Source organism: Typopeltis vanoorti, chromosome 8 (assembly GCF_054136105.1).
Source record: "Typopeltis vanoorti isolate ZY-2024b chromosome 8, IOZ_Tvanoo_1.0, whole genome shotgun sequence".
In the NCBI taxonomy this organism is placed as follows: Eukaryota; Metazoa; Arthropoda; class Arachnida; order Uropygi; family Thelyphonidae; genus Typopeltis; species Typopeltis vanoorti.
In genome coordinates this window covers 42,304,493-42,322,933 of record NC_143556.1, presented here as the reverse complement: position 1 = coordinate 42,322,933, position 18,441 = coordinate 42,304,493, and the positions used below count along the sequence as shown (strand labels likewise).

The following is an 18,441-nucleotide window of genomic DNA, read 5'->3' as shown; positions in this document are numbered from 1 at the left end:
AAATAAAGGAACTAGAGAAGGACTCTTCAACATTAGAACTATTATAGAAAGATATCTGGAGAAGCAGAAAGAAGTCTACTTATGTTTTATTGACTACACAAAGGCCTTTGACAATATACAACATGAACAACTAATCAAATGCATCAGAAATTTAGGAGTAGATGGTAAAGATACCAGATTACTGATAAGTCTATATTGGGAGCAAACTGCCTCAATAAAAATATCAGGAGAAATCTCGGAGGAATCCTCAGTAAAGAAGGGTGTCAGACAAGGCTGTGTTCTTTCTCCTATATTGTTTAACCTCTATACTGAAAATATCTTCCAGCAATTAGAAGAATTTAAAGGAGTCAGCATAAGAGGCAGGAATATAAACAACTTAAGATATGTAGATGATACAGTACTGCTAGCTGAAAATAAAAAAGATCTTCAAAACCTACTAGAAGAGACGCTGAAGCTAAGTGAACAATATGGACTTAATTTCAACTTCAAAAAACCAAAAACATGCTGGTAACAAGAGAAAAAGGGAAAATACCCAATATAAATATTAAGATCAGAGGAAATACTTTAGATCAAGTAGAGAGTTATATATATTTGGGTCAACTAATTACAGAGAATGGAAAGTGTGATATGGAAATATTAAGAAGAATATAAATTGTTAGATCAACCTTCATTAGAATGAAAAACATTCTGACCTCTAGGGAAATTCACACAAAAACAAGAATTAGGCTGTCCAAATGCTTTGTTATATGTTTGGTCAACACTGTTATATGAACAGAAATCTGATATTAAAATATTGTGAAAATAAACTAAAAGCCTTTGAGAAGTGGATCCTCAGAAGAATTCTTAGAGTCCCATGGACTGCCAAAAAAACTAATTTAGAAATATTAGAGATGATTGGAGAAGATAGGAATCTGATGAAAACCGTTGAGGAAAGGAAAACCACTTACCTTGGTCACATACTAAGGCATGAATCCCTATAAAAAACACTTTTAGAAGGAATGATACAAGGAAAAAGAAGAAGAAGAAGAAAACAAAGAACAGATTGGATGGGAAATATTAAGGACTGGACCTTTTTGTCCTATGAAGAATGCAAAAGAGAAGCACAAAACCGTACATGGTGAAAGCTCATGGTAGTCAACCTCCTGGAAGGAGATGACATCTGACAACAATATTCCTCTGTAGTTTTCACAGTTACACTTATTCAACTTTTTTTTTTTTTATGTTGGGATGATAATTGCCTTCTTCTAACTTTCTGGGATTGTTCCTTGCTGCCAGATATTGTTAAATAATTTTAACTCATTTGATGAACAAAATGCCTCCACATTTTAATAAGTTCTATATTTATTCCCATCATCTCCAGAGTATTTTCCTGATTTACTTTGTTATATTGCTTGGAAGTTTTTCCACTCGGTTATACTATAAAGTAAAGATACCAAGAAATTATATACTTGGTTTAATCCTTTATCCAAGTGTAAGCAAACAAAGTTTGCACCTGAAATATAATCACAACTAGGGCAACTCGTATATAGAAGCTAATGACTGCACATTCACTTGACGTTTTTGAAGAAGTCCAGTGAGATTTTCTCTTTGATTATTTCAAGTTTAATTTTTTTCTTTTACCTTCTTATTCATATTTCTTAGAATTTTGTATATACGTGGGTGGTCTGAAATGTTCTCGGTCTCAACCATAAATGGGAAAACTGTCGGCAAGATTTTTTATTCTAAGTTGGTACATCTGTCATAAGCATTGATGTGAAATTGCAAGTCATTCTATCAAGTAGTTTTTTTTATAGTTGTCAGAAGCCAAAGTGTTGTCTGTGTCCCTTGAAATGGATAAAATTGAGTATTATGCAGTTATAAAATTCTTTGTAAAAGAAGGTTTAACGGCAAAAGAAATTCATTCGAAGTTCATAAAAGTTTATGGGCACTCTTCTTCATTTTGGACAATTAAGAAATGGGCTGCCAAGTTTAATCGCGGCCGTACCAGCCTTGAAGATGATCCACCTGAAGGACGTCCAAAAAGTGTAACAACACCAGAAATGATTGATCAGTGCATGATATGGTATTGGATGACCAGTGAGTCAAAGTGCATGAAATTGCTCAGACTATAGGCATTTCAAAATGACATTAGGATACATTTTGCATGAAGAATTGCAAATGAAAAAGCTTTGCACAAGGTGGGTTGCCTTGCAGATCAAAAACGCACTCGCATGTAAATCTCTGAACAGTACTTGGAATGTTTGAACAAGAATAAAACTGATTTTGTGCATTGATTTATTACTATAGATGAGCCTTGGATTCACCAGTACATAGCAGAATCTAAACAGCAGCCAAAACAGTGGCCAGAAGCCAGTTTTTCAGCACCAAAGAAGACAAGATCATGACATCAGTGTTTTAGGATGCTAAAGGCATTTTGTTTATTAATTATCTTGAAAAGGGTAAAACAGTAATCAGGGAATATTATTTCAATCTTTTAACCAGACTGTTCGTGAACCAGACTATTTAAATTCGTGAGAAAAAGACCTGGTTTGCAGAAGAAAAAAATCATATTTCATCAGGACAATGCACCTTCCCACAAAGGTGTTTTGGCAATGGGAAAATTAAGGGATCTGCATATTAATTGTTGGAAAATCCACCCCATTCCCCAGATTTGGCTCCCTCTGACTTCTATCTCTTCCCAAAGCTAAAACTTTCTCTTTTGTGTTTATCCATTGTTTATATGCTTCTTTCTTGTCTTGGATTATTGCTTCAGTGAACTCATCTCAGTTTCTTATTCTTTTCTCCTCTTCCATTTACTTTTTGTTCCAAGACAATCTGCTACTGTATTTATTAATATGTTTTTTAAATTATTTCTTTCTATTCTGCATCATTTTTTTTTATTTGCTTTAGTTTTTCATTTATTCTTTCCAAATATTTTTTTTTTATTTGCTCTAGTTTTTCATTTATTCTTTCCAAATAAATGTAGTTAATACTTTTGTTATTCGATAGTTGAACTCGAGAAGATTCCTGAGGATTTCTCTTTGCATTGATTTCGGTAATTTTAAACCATCTTGGAGGGGGCAGTATTCTTGATTTTCCTTTTAATAGATTATGATCAGATTCTGTTTCTGCACTTCTAAATACCTGGCTTTCGAGTATCCTGTTAGCTATTATAGTTCATTATATTTTTTAAGTTTCTTTTTTATGGAAAAAAATTATTAGTAATTTTTAAGTTATATGTGAAATATAATATATTTTCACATATAATAACTGTATATGTGGAATAAATAAATAAATATATGTGGAAAAATTTTTGTCTATATTCATTTCTATTGCTTGTAGTGTCATCATTTGTTCTTCTATTTGTAATCCTATAATATAATCAGAATTCTCTTGCTCCAGTGATTTTAATGTGTGATATTTTTTTAAAAAAATTGATGTGTGAATAAAAATCATTACTTCCAACTTTGCTCTTTCTTCCTGTTTGACTCCACTTTAGATATAGCTGTAATTATCTGTTTTATCTGAACTTTTTTTTCTCCCTTGTGTATGTTATAATTGCTAATTTGATATTTTTTTCCATTAGAATTTTCTCTATATCTTAGTATTTGAGATGGATACTCCTGATATTCTTGTTTGTTTTGATTTTTTTTACTTTCCATATCTTGCTTTTATCTGTTTACCTGTCTGAATCATTTTTCAAAGTGACAGTGCTGAATAACTGAGAGGAGACCTCCACATAGCCTTTAAAGGAATGCGGAGAACCGACCAGGGCTTCTGACCTAATGTCCAATCCTCACCTTCTCGTGGTATACCCTGTTGGGTATCTGCTTGGATACTGAATGAAAGAGGATGGGCTGGCAATTTGGGATTTAGCCGACCAAATTGTATTCTTATTGGTTAAACCAAAATAAAAGAATGATGGTACAACATGACAAAATTTCATGCCAGCTGGGGCATCGCCCGGTTAAACAAAGCCCCCCGTTGTTTTCACCAGGGAACCAGGGCGAACAGCGAACTCAACATCACCAGAGTTAAAGATCAGTACTATCAACATAAGAAGCCTGAATGACAAAGAAATGGAGCTAGCTGAGGGATTAGATAAGTACCAGATCGACATAATAGGGGTGACTGAAACAAAAACGACAAAAACTGGTGAGATCTTTCTGAGCAATATATACAAAATGTTACATTCAGGCAATGACAATCAAGGAAAAGGAGTAGTAGCCATAGTATTCAACACAAAATATGAGGCTAATCCTCTTGAATGGCAGTCAGTCTCAAGAAGTAGAGTAATGTGGGCAAATATGAGAACTGGACAATGAGACTTATTTGTGCCTATGTTTCCACAGAAGATTCTGTTAAGGTAGAAGTGGAGGAATTTTTTGAGGCTTTAGAAAAAGCAACTAACACAATGAAAAAGGAAACGTTGGTCCTTGTTGGGAATCTAAATAGTAGAGTAGGAAATGATTATGAGATATACAGAAATATTTTGGAAAAATTTGGAGAAAAGAGCAAAGCTAATAATAATGGCAAATATCTGTTGGATTTCTGCTCAGGACATGGACTAGTTATTACTAACACCATGTTCCAACATAAAAAAGGGCAAAAATTCACATGGAGAGAAGAGGCAAGGAACAAGAAAAGTCTCATTGATTATGTTATTGTTGATAGTGATGTTTTCTCCCTGGTGCAGGACACCAGAGTGTACAGAGGATTTGAAATTGGAAGTGATCACTATTTAGTCTTGAGCAGGATAAAATTGAATTTCATAATGAAAAGAATGACTTGTAATCAAACCTTGGAGATTCAGTGGCAAGCCTTGAAGAAAGCCCTGATTGATTCAGCTAGAGAGGCATGTGGTTAAGTTGTCTGCAAGGATAGAAGAATTAGAACTCCACGGTGGACACAGGAAGTTAAAGAGGCAATGAAGGAAAAGAAGAAAGCATATCAAAAGTTCCTGGCAAATAAGTCAGCTTGTGCTCTTAGAGAATACAGAGACAAATGCAAGAAAGCTAAACACTGTGTAAAACTAGCTAAACAAAAGTCATGGGAGGACTTTGGCAAGAATATAGAAAATAAATATCAAGAAGGTGGCAAAATATTCATGAGGTTGTTGAAGAAGCTTAAGAATGGAGGAAAGAGTGCTGTAAAAGGAGTTAGAGATGATAAAGGTGACATGAAAACGGGAGAAAAAGATATCCTTGAAGTATGGAGTAATTACTTTGAAAAACTGCTAAATGAAACAAGCAGTGATGAGAGCACAGTGATAAAAAAACACTGAACAGGTATGCAGTCAGGAATACATATCCATACTTTAAGTAGAAAAAGCCATCAAAGGCTTGATATGTAGAAAGGCAGCAGGAGTAGATGATATTAGACCAGAAATGGTGAAGTATGGTGGTATAAGAGTTACAGTGGCTGCACTGCATAGTTCAGAAAGCCTGGAAAGAGGGGCGAATTCCCGATGATTGGAGTAGAGCTCTCATAGTACCCATATATAAAAAGGGAAATAAAACTGAATGTGAGAATTACAGAGGTATTTCCCTACTGAGTGTTCCTGGCAAGATCTGGCAAGTATACTTGAGAAACGATTGAGAAGAATTGTGGAAGAAAAAACAAGCTGGATTCAGGCCAGATAGAGGCTGTCAGGATCAGATCTTCACTTTATGACGAATAGTTGAGAAATCATCGGAATGTAACAAAGATCTGTATTTAAGTTTTGTCGATTTGGAAAAGGTATATGACAAGGTGCCAAGAAAGAAGCTATTCAATATGCTACAGTTATATGGTGTCAATGGGGCATTATATAAAGCAATACTTAGTCTTTATTTGAGTTGTAAGTCAGCAGTTAGAATTGAAGGAAGTATGGGAACATGGTTTAATGATAAATCTGGTGTGAGACAAGGATGTACATTATCCCCTCTATTATTCATTATCTATATGGATCACATTATGAAGGAAAGTGGTATTAAACATGATATCAAAATTGGAGATGTTAATGTCAGCTCTTTGCTTTATACAGACAATGTTATACTTCTAAATAAATCCACTACAAGTCTGCAAGATTCTCTGACTAAATTGAATAACTGTTGTAGTAGATATGGTATGAAGGTCAGCATTAAAAAGACAAAGACAATGAAAATAGGCAGAATCATTGAAAATGTCAACTGTGTTGTGAATTGAGAACCTGTGGCACACGTGAAACATTTCAGCTACTTAGGCACGATTTTTAGTGACGATGGTAAATTAAATATAGAAATAGACAACAGAATCAGCAGAGCTGGTATGGTGAGAAGTCAATTGAATAAATTCATATGGAATAAGAGAGAAATTAATCAGAACACTAAATTAGCGTATACAGCTAATTTAGTGTTCTGACTAATTTCTCTTATGGATCTGAGAGCTGGGTCAGAAGTAAAACACTTGACCAGACTAGAGACTGCAGATATGAGAATCCTGAGAAAGATTATAGGTGTGAACAGATGGCATCAATGGCACTATCATATTAAAAACAGGATATTAGGAAAGAACTTAACATTGTCAGCATCCAGGAATGTGTTAGCAGGGCTAATCTCAGGTGGTATGGTCACTTAAACGGAATGGGTGAAGAAAGATTAGCAAAACAAGTGGTCTCTGCCAGGTCGGCAGGAAAACGACCCAGAGGAAGACCAAGATATAGGTGGATTGATACAGTACAAAGTGTCTTAGACGATAGAAATATAAAATCTGATAATGTTGGAGTCTTGACAAGTAACAGACTGATTTTAGAGGAAAATTGTAGATAGGAAGTTAGTAATGATGTAATTTTTTTCATGTAGTACTATCATATCCTGTACACTCCTTGAGGGTACATGGGAGGAATTTGATGATGATGCAGTCTAGTTACTATTTTCCTGAGACTTTGAAGTAAGAAAAGATTCAGCTGGGTTGGTTACCAGCCATCTGCAATCTAGTTTTGTGGTGGGGCTGTTACTCAGGGTCTCAATACATGTCCTAAATCTCCCTTCCCTTGTTTGTTCTTGACTAAGCTTACCACTTAGGTTAGTACCTAATCTTCCACTTGGTTGCTCAAGTTCTATTGTTCACCACATGGAGGTGAAAGTTGGATTGGGGGAGGAAAAGCTAAATGTAATACATAGAGTGTAAATCTCTCCGTACTGTCCTTCATGGTTACACAGTGATCAGAATTCATTATAAAAATTATGGGAACAGCTAGTGTTAGAGTAAAACTTCAGTTTATTATGGGAACAGCTATTGTGTTAGGGTAAAACTTCAGTTTAACATAAACCAAAATAATCACTCGAAGTGTCAACCTTCGCATTGAGGTCATCATCTGGAGTATACACATATATACAAAGTAATAAGCTGCACTACAATCAAATTGGTATGCTAAAGTTACATTGATTTGATCAACCATTAAAACTACTGGCCTGACTGTGGTGGAAAAAAAAAAAAACTTACTGCATCAACACTAGTCCTGTTGTTATTATTATTCTTCAGGCCTTCATGGAGTCAAAAGACTCATCGTGGGAGGTCCTTTCTAAGAAACACAAGTCTATCAAGACTCGTTGAGGGAGGTCCCTCCTAGGGAACACAAAGTCTATCATTCCACTCCTTAAACACATTGACCTTTCTTGCTCTCACATTATTATTATCTATTAATAATATAATAATATTATATATGTTGTTATCTATTAATAGCCAGTCCTCCAAAAGTATGGTATTGATCTTGATCTATTCTTGAAGGTTATTATATTATTTTCATGTCTCTTATAAATTTATGATGTTTATGTTTGAGGTTTATCAATATTGGTTTCTAAATTGGTAACGAAATTGTTCCATTGAACTTGGTCTTTTACATGTTTCTCTTTTTGCTGTTGCTCTTTTGTGTTTATATTCAATTTCAACCTCTATTTTGTGTGCACTTAACATTTTTTATAGCCCTTCCTTTTTTCATCTGTGATTTTCCTGATTTCTGGGTCCCAGTCATGACTTTTTTTCTTTTCCATTGTTTTTTCATTCTCAAGAAGCCTTAGGTTGAATCTCCTAAAATATTGCAGAGATGATTCCATTCTTCATTAATAGATTTATCTGAGGGTAATTGCTATAATTTTTTTATTTATTTCTTGCTGATACGGTTTTCTTTTATCGGAGTCAGATAATGAGCTGACTTTGAACCTAAGTTCTTGGTTATCTAATGGATACTGTAATTTATATCCATCTTGGAGGGGTGGGGGAACCGTATTGATGTCACGCATAATAATCTGATTCAATTTCAAAACCTTGGAAGACTCTACATCAAGAATGAATCTATTTTATTATTTGCTATTCTATAATCTATAATAGATTTTGATCATCTTGCTGACTAGGTGAATTTATGAACGTCTTTGTGTTTAAACATTGTATTCATTATTCTTAGATTATTTTAAATAGAGAAATCAAGTAATCTATGCCGTTTCTATTTTTTATTAATTCTCTGAAAGTTCCCACATGATTTTGAATTTTCATGTTGCCTATGAGAGCATTTAAATCACACAGCAGTAATAATGTTTTATTTATTTTCCCTGTTATATTTTGGAGTTGGTTATAGAAGTCCAAACTTTCTTCTTCTCCCCCCCCCCCTCTGGAGCATATAATCTGAAAACCATGAGATATTCTCTATTAAATTTCAATCTGAGTTGTAATATGCTTTTGTTCCAGTATTTATAGTTATTGATGTTGTCTTTAACGCTCAGGCACTCGCATCTGATCTGACAGATACATGCAAAATGTTTAACATAAATATTCTTACACAATTCACTGTATAGCTTGGAGGTCATGAGTAGCTGTGCATTCATGTTACAAGTGATATTCCGCACTGTTTTTTGCTGTCAGTTTGGTTTAACACATGTTATATAAAGGTTTGTGATATTTGACAGTAAATTGTATCCTAGAGATACCGCAACCTCTGATGTCAGTATAGTATGGTTTAGTTTTTTTTTTATTCTTTGTTCAATAATTTCTAGATTGTAACTGAAAATAAATAAACCATCATGTATTACTGAAATAGAGAGCCAAAGGCTTATTTTTATCATACATGTCCTCTAGATGTGCTTTACATTTATGGAAAATACTAAGGAAAGTGATCTAGAGCTCACGCCACCTTTACTATGAGTTGCCCATGCTTGCATTTGCCGAAACTTTTAGTTTCTATATATTCGGCACAAAACTCTTGTAGTTTCTATATTCAGCTATGAAATAATGTTGGATTCAATATTTATCATACATGTCATTTAGGAGATGTGCTTTATTCCATAATTTACATTATGGAAAATACTAAGGAAAGTGATCTGGAGCTTACTCCACCTTTACTACATGTTGCCCTAGCCTGAACTAGGTTGGCTTACGCTTGCATCTGCCAAAACTTTTATAGTTTCTATATATTCGGCACGAAACTCTTGTAGTTTCTATATTCGGCTATGAAATAATGTTGGATTCAATATCTACTTAATTTGCACCATCATGTATTTATATTTGAAGTGTTTTTCTTTCTTTATGTTTTATTGCATTTTAGCACATACTAGTAATGAATGTATCCCTGAGATATACCGCATTGTATGCTGCAAAATTACCGCTGCGAGCTCCTGAGTGTTAAGGGATTTGCGAATCATGTGAATTCACACAGTCCCTGATTTTTCTTCTGTGTTTCAGTCAATACTGCAATTTTGATTTTCTTTTGATATAGAATTTCATCTATTTGGTTTTCTTTGTGAGATAAACTTCTTACATTCCAGGTAACAAAATTAGTGATAATCTTTTTCCAGTCATTAATATTTGAATGATAATTTCTACTTAATTTGGTTGATAGGATTATTGAGTGATTCTGAAGCTATGAAATTAAAATTGTAGAATTTAATTTAGAAAAAAAAAGTTTTTCATTTCTAATGTTATGTTTCTTAAAGCAGTAAGCTCTTTTCCCATTTTAGTTACATTAAAATACTTCTATATCTATTTAATAGGTTGCTGACTGTGTGTGTTTAATGTCTCTAGATAAATCTGAAGCCATTCCTGTAGATACCCATGTCTGGAAGATTGCAGTTCGAGATTACTTGCCTCATTTGAGGACTACCAAATCACTCACATCAAAAGTGTACAAAGAAATTGGTATGTTTTAATATACCTGAAGCTATATCTAAGTTTCTTATAATATGACAATCCTACCTGTGAAAGTTAGAAATAGCACATTTTTTAGTACTGCAGGTAGATTATTAAAGGTTTGATCATTTGAGAGTCCTGCTCTGGAAAGTAGGACATATTTGGTACCATTTAACCCTTCAGAGGTCGTGGTCGTAAAAATTGCAGCTTAAGTTGCGTGTATCTGAGAGATACATTCATTACTAGTATGTGCTAAAATGCTATAAAACGTAAAAAAAAAAAACACCACTGCAAATATAATACATGATGGTTTATTTTCAGTTACAATCTAGAAATTATTGAACAAAGAAAAAAAAACAACAACTAAACCAATACTATACTGACATCAGAGTTTGCAGTATCTCTCAGATACAATTTACTATCAAATATCACAAACCTTTACATAACACATTTTAAACCAAAACTGACTGCATAAACAGCGTGGAATATCACTCATAATATATGCATGCACAGCCTGTCATGACCTTCAAGCTATACACGTGTAAGAATATTTATATTAAACAATTTGTTTGTATCTGTCAGATCAGCCGTGACCTCTGCAGGGTTAACAAAACAATAATTTGTCATGATTACCAAAACCTTTATTTATTACTATATGAATTTTGGCCAAACCAAGTTAAAATTGTTTTTATTATATGCATATCTTCTTTGAATCCAAGGACTCATTACAGGAGGTCCACACTGATTATTATTCACACAGTACCCAACATGCCTCTCATTAAACTCATTTACTGTCATAGCACGCTTATTGCTTCTGCCAACCCATTCCATTTGCTCATAATTCTCAAAAAAAAAAAAAAGACTCCTTGTTTCCTCCTTTACCATATTACATCAAAAATTTCTTTTCTGAATTGATTTTATTTTTAGTAACTTTTAATGTTTCTGTTATACCTGTCTTTTCTTCCTGTATCAGCTGTAACCCACACTTCTTTTGTCTGTCCTCATAGGAAATATTCCACAGACTTTTTCCATCTTCTTCACTTGCATTTGAATCCTCTTGAAAGAGGGATAATAGCATTTTTGTGTCTGTTCTTTTAAGCTACATTGCCCACTTTTGCAATATATCCTCTGTTCCCTATCTCCATGTCCACCATTATCCCTACATCCCACTGCTTCAATTTCCTACAGCCCAGTTCTGTCAGTGCAATTTGCATTGATAATACACATTAACCAAATAACCATCATTTCTTGACCATACAATGATTCTCTTCAAATCATCCTGCAGAATCTTTATCATCCTTATTAACTGTTTCTCTCCCCAATGTTGCATCATCAGCAAATAACTGGATATTTTCTTTCTGTCATTCCTTATATCATTAATGTACAAACTGAATTCTACTTATGAATAATATCAATATTGTAAGTCTTTGGCTAGGATCTTTCATTTGTTTGTTATAGGGAGAGAGTTCACTGTAGCATGAGCTTGACTATATACTTGCAGTTCCTTACTTGAATTTTGAATTCTATGCATTTTCCTATGAATGTTGAAGTTCATTTTATTGAGTTTAGAAATACCTCAAATTAACAAATTTTGGAAGATTTCCTGCTTGCAGATGATACCAAATTTGACTTCCTAATTGATTTTTGTTTGGTTGGGATATGGGACATTATAAACCTAATAGTATGTAGTACCTCAAGGATCATCCTTAGAATATGCATAAGGTTTTGTTGCAATGAAAGAGATTAATTAAGGCAATTTGAATATGAAGAGTAAATGAGCAAGACAGTCATTTATTGGTGGTGGAAAGCAAGTGTGAGATTTATTTTTTTATTTTTACGGGGAATCCATCCATGAGAGGTTAGTCATCCCATAGTACTGTGGATGGGCAGGAAGAAACTTGTTCACATTTACCTTGAAGCTTGGGAAACACATAAGATGGTAGACAAAGAGGAGGTGAAATTTGTTCTATGAGGGTGAGGTATTGTTGATGCCAATTCCAAAATTGAACACCACTGTGAAGTGTATTAGCAAGAGAGGGTCATTAATTAGTCTGTCTTTTTCTGTACAGAGTCCAGTATCTTTAGAGAGCTTAGGGGAACCACCACACATGTGAAAGCAATATTCAGTGGTAGGACAGATTTGTTGTTTGGAGTTATGCCTCAAGCAAAAAAGAAAACATAATTTCTTTTGAGGCAGAGGAGACGATATTTCTCATAATTTTGTGCCAGGAGAGATTTGAAGTTAATGCTATCCCAGTAAGCTAGGTCTCATCATGCTTATGGATTTGAATGTTGTCAATGAAGAGAAGGTTTTTTTTTTTTTTTTTTTTTTTTTTGTGGGAAATAAGGCAGAGCTGTGTTGCTAGCATTGAAATTGACAAGATTATCCAAACCTGACTGATGAATGTTTTGGAGATCTGTATTTAAGGTAGTAGTAGTAGGTTGTATTGGGTTGGTAGTCTTGCTGGAGTATCATTTATATTTATATGTAGAAGGAATATCTCTCTCCAGTCTGATTCAGATGGGTTGGGTCTCCTCCTAATGAGTCATCATGGCAAAATAATGCAGCTGGCATGCCACTCCTCTGCTGCATCCCTATTGTTGGAGGTATTCATGGCTGTAGTCCATGTGTTCACGGGGCCAGTTTGCAGGATGAAAAAAACCCAGCTAAACTAGGAGAAAAACCCTACTGCCCGCACCTAAGACTGGCTAACTTGGCTATGGCTGAGGAAGATCCTTGAGCTCCTCATGTTTCCGACGGGAGCCGAATCTAAGACACTCCTTCCCCAGGCATATGGTTGCGAAGTGCACCGCCACTAGGCTAACCACGCAGACATAGAAGGAATAGGGTGGGTAAAAGAATAGAGCCTTATGGGACTGTCTACATTGATTGTATACTAAGAAGATAAGGAACCATCACCTGAAGTAGGTGTCCAGTCAGAAAGCTGGCTGGCCAATTGCAGAGGACAGACAGAATGATGGAAGTTAAGTTAACAGGCCTTTATGCCACACCCGGTCAAAAGCCTTGGAGATATCAAGGGCAACCACTAGGAACTTGCCAAACTTTTCCATGGTATACTAAATACAAGGGACATAAGTGACAGATCACCTGTTGACCAACAGTGACAGAAAACATACTGATGGTAATTTATTAGCTGAGTGTGTTCAAGATGGTGTAGCAGTTGAGTGTTAACACTTTCCCTTACTTTGGAAGGAACAGGAGTAAGAAAAATTAGATAATTTTGAAAGTATATTTGTCACCCTTTTTAGGGATAAGTTGAATGTGGGCTAATTTCCAGACTGCAGGGTAGATACCAGTGGAATAAGAGCGCATAAAAAGGCAACACAGAATGGAAGTCATCTCTGCAGTGCAAACGTTTATGGCTTTGGCTAGAGACCAAAATTCATGGCTGCCATTTGGACAGGATGTAAGTTTTCAGCTCTTGGCTCTCTCAATCAATTTTTAATGCATCTGTTCTAGGCTTTGGTACAACTGCAATATGTAGATTGAGTTTTGGATGCAAGCCAGTTATATGCTCGATTCTTTTCTTGTACAGCTTTCACACACCTGTGGGAAACTAAGGGTGGAATAAATGTTTCCATGCTGATAAGAATTATTTTGGTGATATGTTCAGCACATACGTGGGTTGGATGCCGGAAGCAGTAATCCATCCAAGATAATCTGGCATAGTAGTTGTGTATGTTATAAGAAATCCACTTGGATTTTCTTGTAATGCTGTACAACGTGTGGATGTGAGTGATTGCATTCATGTTGTTTCATGGGGGGAGAGATGTACTTGGATGGGTCACTAGTGAGGAAGAGGTCCAGCATATTTGGTTGGGATTGTCTGATAGACGGGTAGGCATGTGTATTATTTAACTGAAACTTGCCATGAAATTATATTCTTGTTTTATTCTTTATCTACGTGATGTACATTCACAACTAGGCTGCTTGTATATATTCTTTATCTACGTGATGTACATTCACAACTAGGCTGCTTGTATATATATTCTTTATCTACGTGATGTACATTCACAACTAGGCTGCTTGTATATAGAGACTAAATGATTTTGGCCTCTATATCCCATGCAAAGCACACCACCTTTTGGATAAGTATAATGCTATGCATAATGGGAAGGGCTACCTCGACTAGTTTTCATCTGTATTCAAGTCTCATCAGTGGGAGCTAGACCCAGAAAAGATATCAGGGTTGTGAAGTAATGCAGAAGTCATATTTCCCATATACAAATAGTAAACATGTGTAACACCTTATTAAAATACTGTGGGCTACACTTGTAGAATTTTTTTTTTTTTCATTTGGTTATAAATTAAAATGAAGTCACGAAGATCTTCACACACAAACTTTGTTTGCTTATACTTAGATAAATGATTAAACAAGAATATAATTGGCAAGTTTAATTTATAACCAAGTGAAAAAAAAAACTTTTTATAACTAGCTTTTAATCCAGAATAGACCCAGAAAAGATATCAGGGTTGTGAAGTAATGCAGAAGTCATATTTCCCATATACAAATAGTAAACATGTGTAACACCTTATTAAAATACTGTGGGCTACACTTGTAGAATTTTTTTTTTTTTCATTTGGTTATAAATTAAAATGAAGTCACGAAGATCTTCACACACAAACTTTGTTTGCTTATACTTAGATAAATGATTAAACAAGAATATAATTGGCAAGTTTAATTTATAACCAAGTGAAAAAAAAAACTTTTTATAACTAGCTTTTAATCCAGAATGTTTTAATATGTTACACCTTTTCGCTACTTGTATATGGGAAATATGACTTCTGTATTACTTCAACCTTGGTATCTCTTTTGGGTAGTAGCCCATTCCGTAATGAATAGTATCACATACGCTCGAAAGGATGTGTGCTTTGCATTATGGGGTACTATTACAAAAGAGGTCATGTCAGGTTTCTGTAATATTGGGTATTAGAACAGGTTGAGGGAATGCCATTTGCAGATCCTGGTGGACAGGAGGAGGTTCAGTATTAATAACATAATTGAGACATACAATTTGGTGAGTGGTGTTTACCAGATTAATGTAGAAGAGATGTTTCATGGTGCAGGGGAGACAAGAGTAGAACAAAAGGCTATCTCTGGAAGTTGTATTTGTATAAGGATAGTGTGAACAGGGCGATGAGAGGGATTGATGAGCTTGAATGAAATGGTGATTTGTGGGGTGACTTGCAGGTCTGATAATCAAATTGTGGCAACACAGAATACTATTGAAAGATATAATTTATTATGTGGTATTCTTTCTTATTAATATACAAGGCCTGAGTAGCTCAGTGGAAGTGGCATTTGCTCTGTGTCCTCTGCGCTTGGTCACTCGAAGTTAGACTTAAGTTCAAGTCTAGTCGCCGACTGGAGGAACTTTTTCAAAGCCTCTCTTTGACTGGTTCCCGAGTTAGTCAATCTCTGGCACATGCAAGCAGGTGTTCCCTCCCGGAAACTCAAGAAAATCGACTGTAGTACCCACATTATTTCAGACAGTGACATATCTTGTTAGGGTCAGGCACCACTTATTAGCCAGCCTCTTCATTGGTGGCTGCTACAATTAGTGACAGACATAGACCAACTATTTTTGATTGGCTACTGGTGGAGATTGAATTGCCCATTCAGTCTCCAAAAGCTAGATAGGGTATAAAGGCCTCGCCTACTCCCTATAATGGAAGAAAAGGCATTAGCTGATTTTTTTTTTTATTAATACATATCTATATCAGGATGAAATCAAATGTATTTTTAATTTGATATTTTACAAATATTAATTTTAGATTTCTATTACAACGCCTTTCAATTTGCAGGCGATGCTTTTCGTGATAAATTTGGGGAATATGCTGGATGGGCCCATTCTGTAAGTGTTTGAAGTATGCTAAATCAGAATTGTGCAGATTGGTAATTCTAAAATGCTTTTTAATTAGTATAAATAATTGAATTATTGTGGATGGTTTACATCCATACCCTTGTAAAAAATCTAATTTAATCTACCTATATCTTGTCAGTGCTTCACAGACATTATCTAGGTAATTACAAACATGTCATTTATCTATCTAGCTTTAGCTACATGGGAGTTAGAATTTTTATTTTGACAAGGTTAATTTTATTACCAGTTGATTCCAAATTTACTATTATGAATCAGCTGGTGATAAAACTACCATATAAGTGACTTCTGCTTACCTGTCACATGTACACGTTGGATGTCATTGAGATGGATAAAATACAATTTTTTTCATGTTTGTTTCTGAACTGTAATAATTCCACAAACTTCCAAATGTATCATTATTGCTTTAAAATAAATTTATGAAATAAATATAAATGAAAATACAAATTAATAAAAAAATCATTTTGAGATTAATATAATTTGTTTTTCAGGTCCTATTTTCAGCTGATTTAAGAAAATTCAAGAATGTGAATACTTAGCATGTTCTCTTATGTATACTTGATAATTTTATTTTAATGATAGTGGTATGTTAGTGTATTCTTTTGGAATATCTAATAAATTAGAATTTCGTAAAAAAAGATGTAGTATTTAATGCTTTACAATTTTTGTTTGTGTTTTCCATTAAATTTCTGTGGGAAATAAATGTGAAGATGTGTTGCTAATACACAGTAAGTACTAATTTGAGAGAGAGAATTCTTTTTAAAAAATTTCCTGTTTAATTAGTACAATAATTGAATAATTTAGTTCTGTCATTGGGAAGCTTAGGTCTAATATATTGTTGAACTATTTCCAAAATATGACATCTTCCCAAAACAGTCATTATAGTAATCATAATTTAAATTGAAAGATACCAAGAAATTATATACTTGGTTTTAATTCATTTTCCAAGTGTAAGCAAACAAAGTTTGTGCCTGAAGTATCTTTCAGGACTGGGGCAATCTGTGGCAAATTTCTGGTTGAATATCATCTATTCCAGCTGCCTTTCCACATGTCAAGTTTTTGACAGCTTTTTCTACTTCAAGTATTCATATGTATTTCTCTTGAGAATTTTCAAGTATGGTTCTGTCACTGCTTGGTTCGTTTAATAGTCATTCAAAGTAATTACTCCAGACATCTAGGATATCCTTATATTCAGTTTTTTATCTATTTTATATTCAGTTCATCTGAAAAATGGCAGAAACACATTTTTAGTTTGTTTTAGTTTTAGTTTAGATAATCCAAATAGGTTACGAAAACTGAATATAAGGATATCCTAGATGTCTGGAGTAATTACTTTGAATGACTGTTAAACGAACCAAGCAGTGACAGAACCATACTTGAAAATTCTCAAGAGAAATACATATGAATACTTGAAGTGGAAAGGCAGCTGGAATAGATGATATTCAACCAGAAATTTGCCACAGATTTGCCTTCCCATAATGCAAAGCACGTCTCCTTGCAGACATGTGGTGTTGTGGATTTGCCTTCCCTTTATGGGAAGGCAAATCTGTGGCAAATTTCTGGTTGAATATCATCTATTCCAGCTGCCTTTCCACATGTCACGTTTTTGACAGCTTTTTCTACTTCAAGTATTCATATGTATTTCTCTTGAGAATTTTCAAGTATGGTTCTGTCACTGCTTGGTTCGTTTAACAATCATTCAAAGTAATTACTCCAGACATCTAGGATATCCTTATATTCAGTTTTCATAACCTATTTGGATTATCAAAACTAAAACAAACTAAAAATGTGTTTCTGCCATTTTTCAGATGAACACAATCTTTATTATTAAAAATATTCAATTTCCAATCTCTTCCAGGAATACGTTCGTGTCTTAGGAAGAAACAGATACCAACACCACATGTCCACAAGGAGACGTGCTTTGCATTATGGGAAGGCAAGAGATGTGAAGTCATACCACCTTTGCCATGAGTTGTCCCAGTCCTGAAAGATACTTCAGGCAGAAACTTTGTTTGCTTACACTTAGATAATGGATTAAACCAAGTATATAATTTCTTGGTATCTTTAATTTATAATATAACCAAGGGAAAAAATTTCAACAACTATCTTTCTCTAATCCAGAGTATTTTAATAATAAGGTGTGACACCTTTTGGCAACTCATATAGGAAAATATGACTTCTGCATTACTTCAATCTTGGTATCTCACCTACGGGTCTGGCTCCCACTGATGAGACCTCAATATAAAGATCAAAACCGATCTGGGTAGTGATCCTTCCCATAATGCATAGCATTATACATGTCTGCAAGGAGATGTGCTTTGTATTATGGGATACTGAGGCAGGTGATGTAAAGCCATACCACCTTTGCCATGAACTTTGGTTGCTTACACTTGGATAATGGATTAAAACAAGCGTATAATT

At 34.5% G+C, this 18,441-nt stretch overlaps 1 protein-coding gene across 1 annotated transcript in view; it reads left to right on the top strand.

The window, feature by feature from the left end:
- Positions 1-16,652, top strand: part of Ogg1 (8-oxoguanine DNA glycosylase) — a 71,473-nt gene extending 54,821 nt beyond the window's left edge. The window contains exons 5-7 of the mRNA XM_090396636.1: positions 9,981-10,125; positions 15,944-15,993; positions 16,512-16,652. Coding sequence (XP_090252762.1) covers positions 9,981-10,125; positions 15,944-15,993; positions 16,512-16,559 — 243 coding nt within the window. The 3' untranslated portion in view covers positions 16,560-16,652. The remainder of the gene's footprint in view (positions 1-9,980; positions 10,126-15,943; positions 15,994-16,511) is intronic.
- The last annotated feature ends 1,789 nt before the right edge of the window (positions 16,653-18,441 follow it).